We start from the raw sequence: 20,249 nt of genomic DNA on the forward strand, positions 1-20,249 counted from the left end.
AACCAAAAAAAATAATAAAACTGGCAGGAAGTAGCAATCTGCACTCAGAGCGCCTCCCCGCGTTCGCCCTGCCCTGCTGTCCTCTCTCTTGTCATTCTCCCTCCCGCCCTGGAGATGGAGCCGGAGCGTCGCCGAGCGGTACTCGGAGTCACGGCGCGTCTCTCTTGGCTGCAGAGAGATCATCCCTCCCCGGCAGTCCGCATTGGCGCGCTCTGCTTCTCCATAACCCTCCTGTGGCCCCGCAAAAGGCGCAGGTGGCGCGGATTGAAACATGGCGGGCGTGAGCTCTTCCGATCCCGGCTCGGTTTCGGCCGCCGGCCCGGTGCAGCAGGGGCTTAAGGAAGCTTTGATAGAAACTCTTACGGCCATCCTTTCCCCGGTGCAGGAAGTGCGGGCGGCCGCGGAGGAGCAGATCAAAGTGCTGGAAGTGACAGAAGGTAAAGTAGATGTGGTCGCGATCCCGTCTGGCCATCTTTGACGGCGTGGGGTGGAACTGCACCGGCTCGCCAGAGCGCAGTGTCTACACTGGGCTGGCTCCACTTACTACTCATCCGCCGGAGGGAAACGGTGCTCCTCTCTTGTTGTACCGGCAGTGTCACTGTTCTCACCGGAAGGCCACAGGCCAGGGGGCTTTTCAATTTTATAAGACTTATAATAAGTTGATAAAAAACGCGAATTTTCACAACCGGCGCTTGTTTGCTGTGTGTACAGTACACATGCCAATTATTTCCCCTCGTTTTCTTTAGCTTAACAGTTTCTCTGCAAACAGTTTTTCGGTGCTTTTGTTGAACAACTAACTCTTCAGCTCAACATTCTGATTCTCCAGCAACATATATATATTAAGTCGTTGTGACGCGAACGGTTGTATTGAAATCTGTCTGTAAAAATAGTTGTGATCCCGTACTGTGGCTTTTCATAGCAAATCATGAAGCTAAAATTTGTGGCTCTGGAGGTGACACTCTGTCACACTGTGTATGTGTGTTTCCGGCGATTTACTATCAGTTTTTCTTTGAGGGAGAAACTCCCGCGAGTCTGTCCACTCCTCGAGGAAACGTGGGCTGCCTAGTCAGTGTGGTGACTCCTTCGGAATTCCCGCCCTGTGTAGCGATGAGTCACTGAGCTCCGTCGAGCCGCGTGGGCACACCGTGGCGTGGAGACCCGTTTCAGCTGAGCTTTGAATCCATGATTTCATTTGTCCAGTGTGTGTGTGTGTGTGTCTGCACCTGAGTGTGTCGTTATTCTATAGGCTATATGCTGTGCTGGGTTCTAAGTGGTCACTAAGGCTTGGATGTTACACACAGCTCTGTGTAGACTGTCCTTGTTGTTGTTGTTAAGGTTTATCTTGATACCTTTGCCCGAGGTTGGTGTTGATTTGCTTTACAATGATTTACCAATTTTTACATCAAGGTCTTCCCACTGTCAATACACAGGGGCCAGTCCAGTACCTTGCATAAGGCTATTACAGGAGTTAAATTGGAACGAGCCTTCACTGCTGCACAGTATCTCTTATACTACAGTTCTCAGTATAAGGTGCTCAGCCTTTTTGGAGCTCTGATAATGCATCATCAGAGTTGGCCACTCCCCCTTTCTAACATTGTCCAAGACCTCCAGTGTTCTGTTCCTTTTGCTGAGGGTTGTAGAGTAACAATGTGCTCCCGCACAGAATGCTTATGCCTATTCGTCTGTTGGGGTGCTACATTTTTTCCACATTCTGAATGTTCATGAGCCCATTCCCTCTTTGTGCTGTAACTGTAGAAGAAGGCAGTGTTTGTTAGCGCATGCACTTATTAGCGTGAGGGGGCGTGGTGGCACAGCAGGTTTGGCCTGTGCCTGCTCTCTGGTGGGTCTGGGGTTCGAGTCCAGTTTGGCATCCCATTCTGGGTGTATCCCCCTCCCCCTCTGGCCTTGCGCCCTGTGTTGCCGGGTAAGGCTCCAGCTTGCCGCGATCCCGCTTGGGATGAGTGGTTTCAGACAATGTGTATTTATTAACTGACTCTTTTCGCCAGTTTACAATGTTAAGCTACCCGGCTATAAATGTTAAACATTTATACACCTGGTTAATTCTAGTGGAGCAGTTTTGAGTAAGTACCTTGCTCAAGGGTACTACAGCCTGAGGTGGGAATCAAACCTGTTACCTTTGGGTCCAAAGGCGGCAGCAGCTCTAACCACTGTACTACAAGCTGTCTCAAGCTCTAAACTGTATGTGCTAAATTAACTTTGTCATGCCATTTGTCATTGATCAAAGATTAGATGCTCTGCGACAAGGCTGACTGATAGTCCATATTTTAAGGGTGATGCTGGGTCTGTTTCACGTATGTGTATTCTTATTAATTAATTTTAAGTTGTGCAGTATTCGCACAATGCAGGTGGAGACTGGTTGGCTGGATCTTACTTAGCATTCATTCTGTCTCTCTGAGGTGCCATGCTATCTCCAGAAGTTTCCTATATATGTTGTGATGGTGCGAGTGGCCATTCACACTCAAAGGCTGAAAAGCTGATGCTGCAGGCTCCGGTACACACAGTGGTGTATGATGGAGGGTGACCTTTGTCTCCTTCCATCGGAGCCTCTGTATGGGCATGTCAGCAGTCACATTGTCTGCACACTGACACCTCTCTCACATAAACCTGCCCAGAGAAGGGGGGGGGGGTGTGGACTGGTGGCATTTAATGTGTAGCAGCAAATGAACATGAATAGATTCAATGTTTTTTTTGGCATCTTATACACTTGTGGCTCTGTGGTGAAATAACTTCTCAGAGAAACTATGTTTGCTTGCTGAGCATCTTTATCTAAAGTACAAGTTCGTGTCTTGGGTTGATTTGGATTATACTTCAAAACATCCATGTTTAAAACCAGTTGTAATGGTTATCTTGTTTGTGCCATGTCAAAGTACAAGTGTGGTAAAATACTGATATCTTTCATATGAAAATGGAATCTTGTCCTCATCTATTTTTTTTTTTTTTTTTGGTTGTGGCAGTGCTGGCCATTCCTCACAACTGATGCATTGTGTTTCAGAGTTTGGGGTACACTTGGCAGAGCTTACAGTAGACCCTCGGGGAGCTCTTGCTATTCGGCAGGTGAGTGCAAATTGCTCCAGATTAAGCCTCAGTGTCGACAGTGATTTGGAATATTCCCTCATGGAACGTGCTGCCATACGACTTTCGGACCCTGTTTGCAGCTGGCCTCGGTCATCCTGAAGCAGTATGTGGAGACACACTGGTGTTCCCAGTCAGAGAAGTTCCGTCCCCCTGAAACAACTGATCGGGTAAAGACCTTTTCATCTAAAACATATTCATGCTTAGCACAAGTGCAGTATGTGCATGCTCTTCTGCTTATGTGGACTGCACAATAGAACATTACTATTTCTTGGCATGTATGTGACAATTTTGCTAAAGTTGCCTGTTGTCTATCCTATATTGAGGCTGTGTAACAGAAGCGTGTTCTTTTATTCTTCTTTTATCCCACAGGCAAAAGCGGCAATCCGGGAGCTGCTTCCTGGGGGCTTGCGAGAGTCCATCAGTAAGGTGCGCTCCAGTGTTGCTTATGCTGTGTCGGCCATTGCTCACTGGGACTGGCCTGAGGCTTGGCCGCAGCTTTTCACCCTTCTCATGGAAATGCTGGTCAGCGGAGACATCAATGCTGTGCATGGTGCCATGAGAGTCCTCACAGGTACCCTTAGTTCTGAGACCTGTTGTTTTCAGTGTCTCGTCCATTTCCATTGATACTCCATCTCAATTTCTTCTGGAATAATTTAGATTTCATATGGTTTTTTTGTCTCTCTCCATCTTGGTGTGTATGCTTATTATGTATCCCATTGTGTGCTCAACAGAGTTCACTCGTGAGGTAACAGACACTCAGATGCCCCTAGTGGCGCCTGTGATTTTGCCTGAAATGTACAAGATCTTCACTATGGTGGAGGTATGGTACTGTGTTGCAGCATTTATTATTTACAGATGTGACTTGACAGGTTGGGTGAGTTTAGGGGTATGTTGCAGCACTATTTGTTTATGAGCAACAATTATTTAGGAAGGCTGTAATCTGCACATTTACTGAGCTACCTGTGCTCCTGTAGGTGGATCCTCTCTCAAAACTGTGTGCTGAAGACATCTGGTTTTGCAGGTCTACAGCATTCGCACTCGGTCCAGGGCAGTTGAAATCTTTACCACTTGTGCCAACCTGATTTGTGCCATTGAAGAACTGGAGAAGGTGAAGAGAACAGCTTGGGCAGGGGTTAACTACATTTACATTTATTAATTTAGTAGAGGCTTTTCTTCGAAACGATGTACATAATTGGTCATGTCATAAACCGTGGTGCCCTGTGGAGCGGCTAAGCTGTTAGATTTCTCATGGCTTACAGATAATATGGTACCCTTAAAAAAGCACATGGTTTTTCATGTTCCTGTGGGGTTTGTTTTCCTGTTTTTGTGTCCGTTGCCTTTATGAACATGGGTTATTTTCACCTAGGGTGCAGCCAAAGCCCTCATCTTTCCTGTGGTGCAACAGTTTACTGAGGCCTTTGTCCAGGCACTTCAGATGCCTGATGGACCATCTTCTGATAGTGGCCTGAAGATGGAGGTCCTAAAGGAAAGTATTGTCACTCTCTTAGCATCCTGAAACTTTAAGGGTAAGATACTTTGTTCAGTTGTTTTCATTTGGCTTGGTTTTCTTTTTATTTGTTAGGCTTTGACTGCTCTGGTGAAGAACTTCCCCAAACCCATGGTTTCCAGCATGCAGCAGATTTTGCCTATTGTGTGGAACACACTGACTGAAAGTGCTGCCTTATATCCTTCAGAATATGCTGATTGACTCATGCCTTCCCCCCCTCCCTTTTTTCCCCTCCTGGCCTGTGTAATCCACAATGGATCTGTGGTAAAGTTTCTACAGATGAATTGAAGTGGTGGCCTTAACAAATATTAAGTATGAGGTGGCTGGAATCAAAGATCTTTTAAAATGACCATTTTCTTTAACTTCTTTTTCGTTTTACTTATGTCAGAACAGAGGTTAACTATACTGAGGAGGTGGATGATCCTGTTGACTCTGACGGTGTGTCCATAAGTTTCTGATTAGTTTTGCATGAGTAATTTTATTTTGGCCAAGTGTTTGAAAAACACTTAGAAATGGCCTTTTCAAGAAAAGGTGCAAATTTGTATCACAGCTATAATGAATTAGGATTTTTTTTCCCCACAGTAAAGACTGAGAGTTTGTCTCCTGTGCAGGAGAGGTTCTTGGGTTTGAGAACCTGGTATTCAGCATATTTGAATTTGTCCACACACTTCTGGAGAACAACAAGTTCAAAAGCACAGTGAAGAAGGCTTTACCAGAGCTTATCTACTACATCATCTTATACATGCAGATCACTGAGGATCAGGTATGATGGATGTGTCATGAGAACAGTTAGGCAGCAGGTGTATGTGTGTTTAAACATGTAAAGATGGCCTTGATTTGCAGTTCTTGATATGTAACAGTAGCTGCACTTGATTTCTGCAGATAAAGGTGTGGACTGCCAACCCTCAACAGTTTGTTGAAGATGAGGATGATGATACCTTCTCCTACTCCGTTCGGATTTCGGCTCAGGACCTTTTGCTGGTGAGAGCTGTTGGATGCCAGATTAATATGGTTGAAAAACTGCAGCACAGCAGTTGGCAGGGTTCATACAGAACCTTGAAAGTTTGGAAAATACTTGATTTCAATTGGGCTGGTTACAAGGTTTGAAATGTGCTTAAATTTTGTCCTTGAAAATTTTTTTTTTTTTTTTTTTTTTTTTTTTAAAAAAACAGAACATCAGATGCAATTAAAAATGTAACTAAAACCCCCAGCCAGTCGTTATGTTTAATTTTGTTTTAATTTCCTGAGGCAGCGTTCTCTGTTGCGGTGCCCAGGGAAAAAAACGCTTGTCATGTGTCATTCGATTTATCGGCACCTCTGTTCACCTGGTGCACATCCATCTCCATTAACATGTCTCGCTCTCATTTTAACGATAACTGGCTGGAAGATGATAAATACAACAGACAGAAAGGCATGATGTTTCATATGCACTGTGGGAGAATCAGCCCTCACCAGCCATTCCAAAGATTAGCAGAGATAAATATTCCATTAAAACTTTGAATGATTTTATTTAAAAGAATGAAATTCTTTCATACCGAATCAATATGTAATCATGTGAATGCTTTTACAAGTGAAAATTTTGTCACAGAATTCAGATGTGTGGAGTTGTAAATTAGCTTTGGGCTCATTGCTAATTTTGCTATACTGTAGAGCTCTGTGGTAGTTACGTCACCCTAGTATGTGTGTGATAGAGGTAACAACATTCAGATTCAGAGCGTTAGTGCTTTTAAAGCTAAGATATGCGATTAATGTTAATTGGGTTCACTACTTAGAGATTTTCTAGATTTTTCTTTACTGCCCTTTGGTGGTTAAATGATGAAGTAGACATGCAAAGTAGAGTCCAGTTGCAGTAGCAAGGGACCATGTCATGTAATGCAAAAAAAAAAAAGAAATGTTTAATATGTACATGTAATAAAATATATATTTATATGCCTAAATGAATTACTTTAGACTGATGGAGAAGATAGCAGAACTAAAAGCAAAGAAGAAGAGGATGATTGAGGATATTCAGGTTCTCTACACCTCTGCTGATCATAGTGCAGAGAAACTTGGAAAACAGCTTAATTTCAAAATTGAATGGACTTCGAAGAGCTGCTAAAGAAAAAGAGCAGGCTCTAGAAAGCGTGGAGTGTCAAATAGATGAGAAGCTAAAGGAGTTGAAAGCACTTCCATGAACTGTAGTTTAGGGTTGGACCAACTTGCATGACTGTTTTAGGTTTTAGCAGTCAAATGGGCATTCTTTTCTCTCTTCCTGTTTAATTGTTTTAAAAATGTTTACAATAACATTACAAAGTGGTGGTTTGTCTTGTTTAGTATAATAAGGAAAAATGTACTAAATGTATTTAATTTCAGTGCAAATCAGTAGAGTCAGGTAAAATGTTTTTGTGTTTGTTTATTGGTATATTTTTAGATTATACTGCGGAAATTGGGTTGGCATTTTGTCCCAACCCCCCACAAAAACTCACCTCACCTACAGTTGGCAACAAATGTACAAAAATACAACCAAAATTAAATAAGTATGCAAAAATATGAACTAAATATAATCGTAAGTTGTATTTATATTGAGGATTCCAGTCTTGTAGCTTGATACTTGGAGTTAAAGGGGCATTCTTTAAACTCACCAAGGGTGGCTTTCATCAGTTTAAGTAATATTGCATCAGCAAATTCAGTGCCAGTACTTGAAAAATGGATTTAGGGACCTTTAAAGTGCTTGAAAAGTGTTTAAATTTCACTCTTCAAAATTTGTACGAACCCTGAGTAGGGCTTCAGTGCTCATCTCTAATCCCACCTGCAGGCAGTGGCTACAGAGTTCCAGAATGAGAGTGCAGCAGCACTGGCTGCAGCAGCCTCGCGGCACCTGCAGGAGGCAGAGCAAGCCAAGAGTAGTGGCACCGAGCACTGGTGAGCTAGTTGGAGTGGTGTAAGTTGTTAGTACCTCACAAAGTAATTGTCCCTTACTTATACCTGTTGTTTGAGTAACTGATCTTTTGTTAACAGTGATCTGTCAGAAGTACAGAACAATAAGCACCAAGTAACAAACAGTCCAAAATGCTGGTTTCCATGGCAACAGCTTCAGAGGCATTTTCAAGGATGTACAATTTCAATGATGTTTTGTTTTACTAACTATTCTTGGTAATCTAATTAATGATAAAGTGCCATTAATGCAGTTATCACTGGGCATGAGGAAAAACATTTCAGTCATAAACCATAGGAAGATGGTCAATGGATCTACCCCCTCCTGCCTAGAAGAGCTGATCATTCCTACTATCCCAACAAGAGTGGTAATCCTGTCCAGCTGTGGTTGGCTGCTGGTCATAATAAGTCCGAAGTCTGTAGGCTCTTGGTTTTGATGATGATTATTTTTGTTGTGCAATGAGCTCCCTCTTGCCTCCAGAGCTGATGAGTTTATTTCAGCATTCAAGAGGGGTCTCAAAATGGATGTCTCAGACCTGCTTCTCCCTTGATCTAACAGTTTCATAAATTTGCATTATGTCATCTGTTACAGTTGGGTTTTTCCCTGTCAGTCTTGTAGGTATTTTGTTTCAGACTTTTAGGCAGCTACTTGTATGTGGGCAAAAACTGTGGTATTGGACAAACTGCTCTTTGATGGTTGTGTCCAGCTAAACCTCTTCATGCTTTGTGAAATGCATGTCTGTCTACCCGGACTTGTATGCCACTTTGGAGAAAAGCCTTTACTAAATTAATGCAGTGTAAAAAGTCAGATGTTTCAATTTGGAATGGGTAGAAATTCTTGTTGATGTATGGGGGTAGAAAGGAACAAATAAACTAATTAATTCCTTTATTTAATCAAAATTAAAGAGCCAAACTCTTCCTTGTTTATCACTATTTAATCTTTTCATCGTCTTTGTTTACATAGAATCTCAATTTAAAAATGCCTTTAAAGCGTCAAAGTCTTCAGTCCTTTAGGTATAGTCAGCAATGTAATCACTATGTGGCTGCTGCAGGTGGAAGATCCATGAGGCGTGCATGCTGGCACTGGGCTCTGTCAAGACCATAATCACAGAGAATGTGAAGACTGGCCGTGTGCAGTTTGACATGCATGGCTTCCTTGCCAATGTCATTCTAGCTGATCTCAACCTGGCAGGTAAATCCAACTCATGGCTGTGGGCTACAGGTTGTTAAAACTATTATTTTTTTAGGCTACAAAATAAGGATTTGTCACCCAATACTCAAGTTGTCATACTCATTTATCAAGTGTAGCACTTCATTTCCTTAGGTTTACTGTTTGAGGCATTTTGAACAGCTGGACAAATCACAGAAAGGAACACTAATTACCGTACTGGATAAAGGAGTATGCCATGCCCTCAATAATTAATGTGCCTTTGTGTCAAACCACTGACACAAAGTATTCCTTTTGAAACTCTTTCCACCAGCTGCTTCCCCATTCCTCCTGGGCCGGGCCCTCTGGGCTGCCAGCCGCTTCACCACAGCCATGTCGCCAGAGCTCATCCAGCAATTTCTCCAGGCCACTGTCAGTGGCTTGCACGATAGCCAGCCACCCTCCGTGCGCATCTCAGCTGTCCGTGCTATCTGGGGGTAAAGGAGTCATTGCCAGAAGCAGATGTTTCTCAACCATTCCAAGTCATTGATCTTTCTGGTTAATTTAATTGTAGTCTTCTCCTCTCTTCATTTAGCGAGTACTTGATGGTTATGGTTTAGTCTGGCTTTGTAATATTTAACTTGAATTTTTTTGTTGTCGTCATCATTGGTGGTTAAAAAACAGGATGCCATGCAGTGTTGTGTACCTGCTGGGCTACAGTTAATGCCACATTTCAGAAGTTGTGGTTAATTAGAACATTGACTAAAGGCAAGCATGGAGCCTTTGGTCAATGGAGTCCAGTTTTTTTAAATAAGTGGTGTATCCACTTTAACAGCACAGACACCATATGCTTTTGGAACTATAGATGAGAAACTTCTAAAGGAATGTAACATTTGCATATTAATGCATTTAAAACATCCCTGACTGTCTACTTGTAATGGTGTAGGTACTGTGACCAGCTGAAGCTGTCAGAGAGCACACACATCTTGCAGCCCTTCTTGCCCAGCATTCTGGAAGGACTGGTGCAGCTTGCAGCCCAATTCAGCTCAGAGGTGCTTACCTTGGTGATGGAGACATTGTGCATTGTGTGCACTGTTGATCCAGCTTTCACCACCAGTGCGGAGAACAAGATCTGCCCACTCACCATTGCCATCTTTCTGAAATACAGCAATGGTAATACCTTCCACAAATGTGTGTCCCCTGTCATTACTGCACCTCTTCACTTGCACACTCTGCTTCTGATTCAGCAAGTTTTATTAATTTACATTTAGTCATTTAGTTGACACTTTTCTCAAAAGTGACTTACAGTGTTGATCTATGTACAATTATTTACCCATTTGTACAACTGGGTAATTTTACTAGAGCAATTTTAGGGTAAATACCTTGCTCAAGGGTACTATAGCCAGAAGTGAGATTCAAACCTGCAACCTTTGGGCCTAAAGGTAACATCTCTAGCCACTACATTACCATATATATATATTATATATATATGTGTGTGTGTGTGTGTGTGTGTGTGTGTGTGTGTGTGTGTGTATGTATATGTGTATATATATATATATATATATATATGTATGTTTGCATTTGACAGTATCCATTTAAATCTCAGAAATTAAATCTGAACAAGAGCAGAATAATTCCCATAATGTTTGTCTGGTCAATTCATACCCATCCTGTCCACCTGCCCCCAACTTTCCCCATTTTTTTTCTTACCAGGGTTTGTTCATTTTTTTTTTTTTTTTTCCCCTCCCTTTTTCTTTTTCCCCATACCATGTTCCAGACCCAGTCGTGGCTTCTCTGGCTCAGGACATTTTTAAGGAATTGGCTCAGATTGAGGCCTGTCAGGGTCCAATGCAGATGCGGCTCATCCCCACGTTAGTCAGCATCATGCAGGCACCCCCTGACAAGATCCCTTCCGGCCTGTGTGCGGTAAGTGATGCTCAGTGCAAAAACATTATTAACATTCTGTTTCGTTTTGTGGGCAGAATTTCTCTATAGGTACTGTTCAGATTTAAAAAGGATTTTAGATTTTCCTTCCTTGCTTGCAGAAGATTATGATTCATCTTCTGGGAATTCCAAATGTCCCACAGTCTGGTTAAGAGACTGCAAATAAGGATGAAAATGAGCTCTTCCCAGATTGTCATGTCATATTGTGGTTCCTATGCCATATTTCTTTCAGACGGCCATAGACATCCTGACCACGGTGGTACGCAATACAAAGCCCCCTCTTTCGGAAATGCTCATGTGCCAAGCTTTCCCTGTGGTAGCACAGTGCACGTTACACACAGATGACAACACCACAATGCAGGTAAGCTCATCCTGGGCTGTTTGTGCATTTTTTTTTTTTTTTTTTTAAACCAGAAAGCAGATAACTGGTTATGGGTTGCATGTTCTAATATCTTTGAAAGAAAAAGCAGGATAGAGACTGGCCTATAATTCTGAACTGAATTTGGGTCCAGAGGTGGTTTCTTTCTCAGTGTTGACACCAGGGCTGGTTTGAAGGCAATGGGAAGCAACCAGCAGAGCGTGAAGAGTTAGTGATAGATTACATTTATTCATTTAGCTGATGCATTTCTCCAAAGTGATTTACAATGTTAAGCTATGTACAATTATTTACCCCATTTATACAGCTGGGTAATTTTACTGGAGCAATTTAGGGTAAGTACCTTGCTCAAGTGTACTACACTTGGGGTGGGATTCTAACCTGCAACCTTTGGATCCAATGGCAATGACTCTAACCATTATGCTACCAGCTACACCAATACTCAATACAATATGATACAGGAGATTAAATAAATTGCAGAGAAATGGGCAGTAGGAGAGGTGAAGGTATGGGCTCAAGAGAACTGTTGTGGGGCATGATGTCAATATGATAATGGGAGGCATGGTGACGCAGCGAGTATTGCTGCTGGCTCGCAGTACCTGAGTGGTGTGAGAAGACATGAGTTCGATCCCTGCTCAGTCCATGGGGAATTTGAATGTTTGCCTCGTGTCTGCGTGGGTTTCCTCCAGGTGCTCTGGTTTTCTCCCACAGTCCAAAGACATGCTGTTCAGGTTCACCCATAGTATGAGTGACAGAGTGTGTTCCACTGATGGATGGATGAGTGATCCATTGTCAGTAGTGTACAGTACATTTTAAGTCACCTCGGTGAATAAGTTGTGTGGGCTGATAACACTATACCAAGGCCCCTTTCCAGGAAGGGGGGAGAGTGTAGAGAGTCCTAAACATTCCCACTGGACAGAGATGAGCAGGCTTCTGCCTCCACTAGAGTAATGAGAGGTGTAAGAGGAGTAGTAGCAGTTGGTGGAGATGGCTGCAGGTTTGGCTGTATCTTCTGGGGTGATTCACATTTCACTCAGGGCCAGGAGGTTGAGCAAGAAGCGTGAAGCATAGGTTGGGTTAAACTCAGCCTTCACAGTAGACTGGCAGTTCCAGAGGCCGATGGAGACATTTAGAGGGGAGGATACACCAGGTTACTGTTGCAACAGAAATATCAGGATTTGTTGTTATGGTGATAATGCTTAGTCTGAGTACCATAGAGTCTTTCGGTGTTAGACATTTTGAGAGCATGATATGTCATAGGCCCTAGTATGGACAGCAGAGCTCATGTAGTAGCAGTGGTTTCCCACAGATGGGCTCTTTCTTCAGATTGCAGGGCTTCTGCCATGTGTCAGTTGCTGCAGTATAAAGCTAACAAGTTTGTGTCTGAAGAGAGCCTAAACCATTACATGATTAGCAACTGAACAAAGCGTTGATTAACAATTATTTTAAACCCCACAGTCATATGTAGTCTTCAGCACACCCTGCTTTTGCATTATGAAGTAGACTGGTAAAGTCTAAATGAAATTTCTAACTATACAGGCAGTCTCCGAGTTACGAACGTCCGACTTGCGTACAACTCGTACTTAAGAACCACCCCCTTACTGAGCGGAAGTTTATTATTTTTTTATGTAACTCTTAAGTAAGAATCAAAAGAGAACTTCATAATTAAGCCTATTATATAAAAAATTCAAGTTACTGTATCTACAGTTGTTCGTAATAATAAACGAGTGATACTTTGCGATGTGCATCAAAACATTGTGCGTACAGCTGTTTTTTGGCTTGTTGGCAGGGCACATGAGCCTGAGGCAGGACAGACTTCGTCCTTTTCCCATTAAGTGTCTTGTGTTACTGTATTTGGCTTTAATTTTTTTGTTTTTATTCTAACCATGGCACCAAAGTGTAAATGTGATGCAAGTGATGATGCATCCAAGAAAAAGGCAACAATCATGATTGAAACTAAAGAGTAAATAATAAAGCAAAAGGTGAAATGCCAACAAACAATGGAAAAAGCAAACAGTTTTTCATGTTTTGCATGCTCTCACCCTCTTCCTTTTTTTTTTTCTCTGAGCGAGCACTCGTCTACAAAAGACACTTCCCAATTTCAGAATCTCACTCCACACAACCCCCCGTTCTCAACGTTTCATGTCTCTTTGACGACCACTTATCTCGTCTCTTGACTCCGATTTCGGATCTTTGCCTCTGGTTTGCCAGTCGATTGACCATTCGCCCGTCCACGACCACGAGAACACGTCTACTCCTTTGAATCTGAATAAACGATCCTGCACTTGAGTGCAGTCTCTTCCGTGTTCTCTGTTCATCATCACAGTAGTAATTTATCTTTGTCTCTCTCTATTATAAATACTGTAGTTACATTTATTATTACATTTATTTAGCAGATGCTGTTCTCCAAAGCAACATAGATCTCGTTATCATTACATCATTATTGTATTATAACTGTGCTATATTAAAGATGTTTTCCTGTATCCAAAGTGTTTCTTTAATGTTTTTAATGCATATAAAAAGGTATACGATCTGTTAAGTCAAACATTTGACAAACTGACATTAGATACCCACCATACCTAAATGTGCCGACTTTCGTTAAAATCCAACTTAAAGGCGGACTGAGGAGAGACAGCTCGTTTGTAATTCGAGGACTCCCTTTATAGAGTTGCATGCAACTTGTAAAACATGAACTACATCAACAGCACATCAGACTAAATGGAAGAAATGTATGTTAGGCTTTAGCAGTATCAAAAGAAAAAATTAACTGCAGCTACACCAGTGAAATTTTATCACTCTCCAACAAAAATATTCCACTCTTATTACTTTATTAGTCATTATTTAGCTAATGCATTTTTAGAAAGGAAATCAGTGTTGGGTAAATAATTGAAGAATTGATAATCCAGCTTAACAACTGGGTATTTCTACTGAAGTAATAAAAGGGAAAGAACCTTGCTTAAGGATACTATAGCAGGAGTGGGATTTGAACCAGGGTCCTTGAGCTACAAGGCAGCAGCTTCAGTTACTAGTTTCCCATTGTCTCTCACTGTAGTATTTAAGGTGAATGTTATTTGAAAAACAATTAACTGTACAAAGGAATAAACAGTGTAGATAACTGATTTCACTGTGGAACATTTGTGTTCATGTTTTTGTTTGTCTTCTGATAAAATGCTCTGCTGTTTCTCTGTGCTCTTCCCACATTCTGATGTGCTGGTCTGAATGTCGTTGCAGAATGGTGGTGAGTGCTTGCGGGCCTATGTGTCTGTGGCACTGGAGCAGGTGGGTCAGTGGCAAGATGACCAGGGCCACAGCGGCTTGTGGTACGTCATGCAGGTGGTCAGTCAACTATTGGACCCCCGCACCTCCGAGTTCACGGCTGCTTTTGTGGGCCGGCTGGTGTCTACACTCATTGCACGTGCTGGCACGCAGTTGGGTGACCAGCTCGACCAGATCTTGCGTGCCATTCTCAGCAAGATGCAGCAGGCTGAAACACTCAGTGTCATGCAGGTAGGGTTGGGATGTGCTCCCAGCTGGAGCTGTGGATTCCTTTAGGTTCAAGGGGGTTCTTGTGGGTATACACTTGATGCAGTGTTGCCTTTCTCTTTGCAGTCCCTTATCATGGTATTTGCTCACCTGGTGCACTCCCAGCTGGAGCCCTTACTAGAATTTCTGTGCAGCCTGCCAGGCCCCACAGGCAAGCCTGCCCTGGAGTTTGTCATGACTGAATGGATGAGCCGCCAGCACCTCTTCTATGGCCAATATGAGGGCAAAGTCAGGTAAGTGGGACTGCTGGACTACCCAATCCACCCTCGAACTCGGTGCGGTCCTCACATTCATACGCTTTTGTTCTCTGTCGCAGCACGGTGGCCCTGTGTAAACTCCTCCAGCATGGCATCAACACCAACGACAAACGCTTGCAGGACATTGTGGTCAAGGGGGAAGAGATCTTTAGCCCAGAGGAGGGAATTCGAACACGCTCCAAAAGTGCCAAAAGTATGAATTTGCACAGTATGAATCACAGGGGATGTCTCTTTGGGGGTCATTTCCATTGATCTCTTCTGTTCAGATTCAGAGCGATGGACAAACATTCCTCTAGTGGTGAAGATCTTCAAACTCATTGTCAACGAGTTGTCATCTGTGGTTGAAGCAAATGCCACCAGAGCATCGGGAGCTGACTGGAGTCAAGGTAGAGTCATTGGAACTGAATAAGACCTGCATGAAGCCACTCTATCTATTATGTGACTTTGTTAGTGTGTGCCTAAAGCTTTACAGTCATGGCAGATTTGCCAGTGATAACTGAGTTTTAACTTTGTTTCTGTGTTGCATAATTGCCAAGCTTTTTTCTGCAGATTCAGGGGACATGTGGGAGGAGCAGGAAGATGAAGATGATGATGATGAAGAGGGACTGTCAGGCCAGTTGCTGTCGGACATCATTGCCTCCAACAAATACGGTACTGGTTACTTGTGAGAATCTGCTGCAGTTCATAAGTACCATATTTTGTATCTGTGCTCTGATCTCTGGTTTGGAATTTTATACACACTAAGTATTTCTTTTAAGCAACAGCCTTTTAAGTCTCAGCTTTTCATTTTTGTCCACTCTTGAAGATCAGTGCTTTTAAATATGTTTGACTTTACAATGCTGAGTAATAACCCTGCAGTATGGAGGATATTCTGTGCTTTTAAATGGTAGTAAATAGATTTGTTTGATAGTAAGTAGATTTGCGAGTAAGTTTTGGACACCTCGTATAAATCCAAAAACCTTTTTGCTGGGTCTCCAGGGACATGCATCTTATTTTCTAGTATTGTTTTTGAATTTAAAACATGTATATTTCTGATGTACAGTCCTTGTCCTGTTAAAATCAGGGTTAGGAACCAAACTGCTAATGACACAACTGGTGGCACAGTGGCACAGCGAGTAGCGCTGCTGTGTCTCAGCGCCTGGGTGGTGGGAGAGAACATGGGTTTGATCCCTGCTCAGTCTGTGTGGAGTTTGCATGTTTTCCCCATGTCTGTCTGGGTTTTTTCCCCACAGTCCAAAGACATGCTGTTCAGGTTTCCCCATAGTGTGTGAGTGACAGAGAGAGTGTTTCACTGATGTATGGATGAGTGACCCATTGTAAATAGTGTATCTAGCAGTGTAAGTTACCTTGGTGAATAAGATATGTGGGCTAGTAACACTAGATAGTATCCATTGTAAGTCACTTTGGAAAAAAGTGTCTGCTAAGTGAATAAATGTAAACTGGGTTAAATGTCCTCTCCATATCACAGTTAAACAGTTGGGAAATGGCAGTTTAGTTATTCTAGTATAAATCTGAACAAATTAAATGTGTGGACTTGATTGTGAAATGAACCTCGTGGATTATTGGCTGCACCTGACCTGTGTTTCTTATTTATCATATTTAATGGACTTCGAAAGGACAGAAGTCATCGCTTTCTGGAGCCTGGACTGGGTTTTATGTGGTTGCTGCCAAAAGCTCAAGTTTTGCCTTTTCATACACGTTTGTTCCAATACTTTCGTTGTTGTTTTGAAATGCTCCATAAGTCTGTCCTGTAAATCCTCAGGCCTGGTCACTCCCAGACCTGGCATGCCTGCCCATTGTACTAAAGTGTTGTGTACTTATTTCTTGGCTTGCCAATTTCAGAATTTTTTAAAATTTCTTATCACCAAATGGATAGAAAACTGGAAATCCTAACACTTGCATTACAATGTAAATGTAACTAAGTATGTTTTAGGTCTGTATTGTATGCTCATAAGCATTCCACATACTTGGCAGTGCTGCTTCTGCAGAGGCAAATACATTTAGTACATCGTGCAAGTTTGTTTTCACTAAAACTGATGTCTTTCACTATGCTTATTGTTGGATGCCAGATGTACTGTGATTTGAACATGGTCCAAAAGTGGCATGTTGTGTGACAATAACCGGACGATGACTGTATTTAGAAAATTTATGGTACAAAAGTGTCAAGAGAAATCAAGTCCAGTTTCATTAACACTCACTTAGATTTAAGATTGAAAAGTTGCAGGTTGGAGTTCTAAATGTGTTTAATAAGCATGTAGATAACAAATGACCCCCCCCAAAAAAAAAAATCTTAAGGAGAACTTTAAGAGTACTTTTTTCTCTTTTTGCTAATGTAATCCACACATTGTATTTTCTATGAGATGTACATTGCTTTGGAGAAAAGCATCTGCTAAATGAATAAGTGTAAATGTACTTATGAAAAGGGTTTAAGTTCTGATCTCCAGAATGTGGATATTAGTTCTAATTAGTTTTTCTTTAAAAAAAGAAAAAATTGAGTGGATGGTAATTTCAGATGATGATTACTATGAAGATGATGATGAGGAGGACCCAGATGCTTTGAAAGACCCAATATATCAAATTGATCTCCAGGTAAATCTCTTCTTCTTTAGTTCTTTGAGCCTAAGTTTATAGTATTTATGTGCATATGTCATTTTCTTCTGTACAGATGTGATGATGCTGTATGTATTGTCAATTGCTGGAGGTGAATGAAATGTATAATGCTGCCTCCTTCTAGGCCTACCTGACCGACTTTCTGACCCAGTTTGCCCAGCAGCCCTGCTATGCCATGTTCTCCAGCCATCTGAATGAAGCCGAGAGGAGAGTCCTGCAGTCTGTTGGCATTTAAGACATAGCACTCCTAGCCACTGGTTGCAGCACTTTTCATACTTACACTGCCTCCATCACGCATAAGATCCAGTGTTCCCTGATGTTACAGAATCTTTTCAAACCTTTTTGCCATACAGTGGAATGTGGGTGCAAAAGAGGCTTTAATCTGCATAAATACTTTTCGCCGTCTCACATCTCTGGCAGCAAAGACTATTGCAGACACAGACTGGCCTGGAACCCCTGAACTGTACAGGAAGCAAATGGTGGAAGATTGGGTGGTGGGAAGAAGGTGGCGATATAAAGCACACACGACTGCATGAATTGCTTGTCCCACCAAGGACTGGGAAATGTAGCAGTCGGGCATCCTGCCAGAAGTCAAGTAGCAGAAGTGGCCTTTTGATGACCTTGGGAAGCGGTTTCACACCATATTGGATATGAGAGACTGCAAGCGTCTTCAACCTGCCCCAGACTCCACTTACACCCATGTTCCAGGTGTGCTCCTGCACCCTGTTTTGTGCTTTCTAGAGCTCTTTGGGGACATTGTAGTATGAGAGACTAAACATGACACTGCAAAGGCACAAACTGGTGGCTGGCTTGTTCTCGACAATTATTTTTTGGATAATGTGATTGGGAATAATCTCATTTGTCTGACTGGGATTGGTGGTTTGCAGGCAGATGAAGGGACAAGGCCTCTCTCATGGCAGTACATTGGCTTCAGAAATTCATAAAAGCACTGGAGTCTGAGAACTTTTGAAAATAAAAGGCCCCAAAATGGCCTCCTCCTCAGTCTTCTCTTTTGTTTTGTCAGGCTCTCCTTGCTGTGATACAGGTCAATCTGTGGTTTTAGGAAATGGGGCCGAAATGTTTTACAAGGGATCAGCCTCTTACTGTTTAAACCTAATTATTTGGACAGATTTTGTAACTTGAACCTCAGTCTTAGTGATGGAACATTGTTTCCTCCATTTTGAAGTAGGTAAGTAAGTTGATTAGCAATTAGCCTTCGGCATCCTGAATCACTGTTATACAGTATTACTGAAAGGACTGTCTGCCAGTAATGGAGCAAGGATTCTAAGGAAGAGATTCGTTCTTAAGATTGTGTTTCAGATCAAATGCACCAGTGGGAAATGTGTAATGATGGGATCTGACTGGTTCTCCATCGAATGATGTTATAATGGTACTGGAAGGAAAGTATAAATGTGGCAGGAAGTCATATTGAACTGATGCAAATCTTTCACCATTGTATGTCTGGGGCTTTCATCATTTAATCACCTCAGAAATCACCATGTTTAAAAACTTGGGCTTGTCTAAATGCACAAATTGTGCTGCCTGTGTATCACGAGCATCAAATTCAATTCCTAGTGGCATGGAAGTATCCAGCTTTTTTATCAAAATTGCCCCTTAAGTACTTCAGTTAGTTGCATTTTAACATTTAACATAGTAAAGCACATAAGCAGGTTTTCAATAGAAAATATGTACTTCAGTTTTGGGGGAAATGTATTCAGAAATAATGCTGATACTGAACTTTTTTGAGCTGGAGCAATAGACTGTAAGCCATAGACCACTACCTGCTAGGAAGTCAGTTTCACACTTCTGCCCTATTATGTTCTTCCTTGTGAAAGATTATTTTACTGCTGTGTAATATGATCAAAAAAGAATGCATGTGTTTTCAGAACCACAGATGCAATCAGCCTCTTTGAGAGATGTTACCAACCCCCTGTATCATGTGGTTGGATGTGTATGTAGGTGCGTGCACTTAATGTGGACTAATTTATCAATGCATTGGAAATATACCATTACGTTGCTTCCTGCTTAATTTGTTCAAATTCATATTCTGTCTTTACACATACAGAGGCTCCCCTGGATAGATTTTTAAATCTGTGTGTAACATTTTAAAGCAGTGGATATTAAGCTCAAGCTGTTAGGTGCATAAATAGAAGGAAAGCCAGCCTGTCAAGGCTAGTGTAAATGCTCAAGGATGTGGTTGGATGTGGTCAAAGTGTGACATGGATAAGACTGCTTAAAATGCCTGACCACTGAGCTTTTACATTGTACAGCTTTTCTCCCACACCATTAAATTGTTTGATTTCATGTGAGTTGAACTGAATCACCAATTTTAAAATAAGAAACTTGAAGGCTGTAATTCCCTGTCTCTGCTGTACATTATGAAACTATATAAGATTTTCACTATTCACCTGATTCTTTTTCTGGAAAGCCACTTCAGACTTTGTGTGTGTACTGAATGTCTGGCATATTTGTTGGAAATTATTTTGCAAAAAATGCATTAAGGGAAATCCTAATACAAATTATAATGTAAATGGCAAAATCCTCTTAATTGTACAGACATATTCTATGTATGGCAATGTTAAAGGAGAGGATACTTTTCACTGTGGTAAATTTCTAGACCCTATGAGCTATTAAATAATAAAAATGGCTTTGTTTAGTTTCGAGAAAGTGGGAGAATAAAAGCAGGTAACGCAAAAGAAAAATGCACAAAGGTACATTATCCTTACTGTTATATAGAGAAGCATACTGTGATTAAAAACTAACTAGACCATATTTCAACTGCACTGGTAATACCCGGCAGAGGGCGGGTAGGTGGCACAGTGGCACAGCGGGTTTGGCCTGTGCCCACTCTCTGGT

The 20,249-nt window shown here is 41.9% G+C and overlaps 2 protein-coding genes across 2 annotated transcripts in view; both read left to right on the forward strand.

Annotated features, from left to right (window-relative positions):
• The window catches only part of kdm5ba (lysine demethylase 5Ba), a 34,813-nt gene extending 31,735 nt beyond the window's left edge, over nt 1-3,078 (forward strand). Inside the window, exon 29 of the mRNA XM_018745730.2 lies at nt 3,014-3,078. Within this exon, the coding sequence (XP_018601246.2) occupies nt 3,014-3,046 (33 nt within the window). The 3' untranslated portion in view covers nt 3,047-3,078. The remainder of the gene's footprint in view (nt 1-3,013) is intronic.
• ipo9 (importin 9) lies at nt 208-20,099 on the forward strand. Its single transcript, XM_018745733.2, has 24 exons — nt 208-437; nt 3,014-3,075; nt 3,177-3,263; nt 3,466-3,667; nt 3,828-3,916; nt 4,118-4,204; nt 4,463-4,582; nt 4,679-4,779; nt 4,983-5,041; nt 5,215-5,366; nt 5,486-5,584; nt 7,398-7,504; nt 8,569-8,708; nt 8,998-9,160; nt 9,610-9,836; nt 10,441-10,589; nt 10,840-10,968; nt 14,215-14,490; nt 14,593-14,759; nt 14,843-14,976; nt 15,050-15,169; nt 15,333-15,434; nt 17,296-17,372; nt 17,518-20,099. Exons 1-24 carry the CDS (start codon nt 272-274, stop codon nt 17,626-17,628), a joined length of 3,126 nt encoding a protein of 1,041 aa, XP_018601249.1. The 5' UTR covers nt 208-271; the 3' UTR covers nt 17,629-20,099.
• Nucleotides 20,100-20,249: the final 150 nt, after the last annotated feature.

This window comes from Scleropages formosus, chromosome 22, assembly GCF_900964775.1.
Source record: "Scleropages formosus chromosome 22, fSclFor1.1, whole genome shotgun sequence".
In the NCBI taxonomy this organism is placed as follows: Eukaryota; Metazoa; Chordata; class Actinopteri; order Osteoglossiformes; family Osteoglossidae; genus Scleropages; species Scleropages formosus.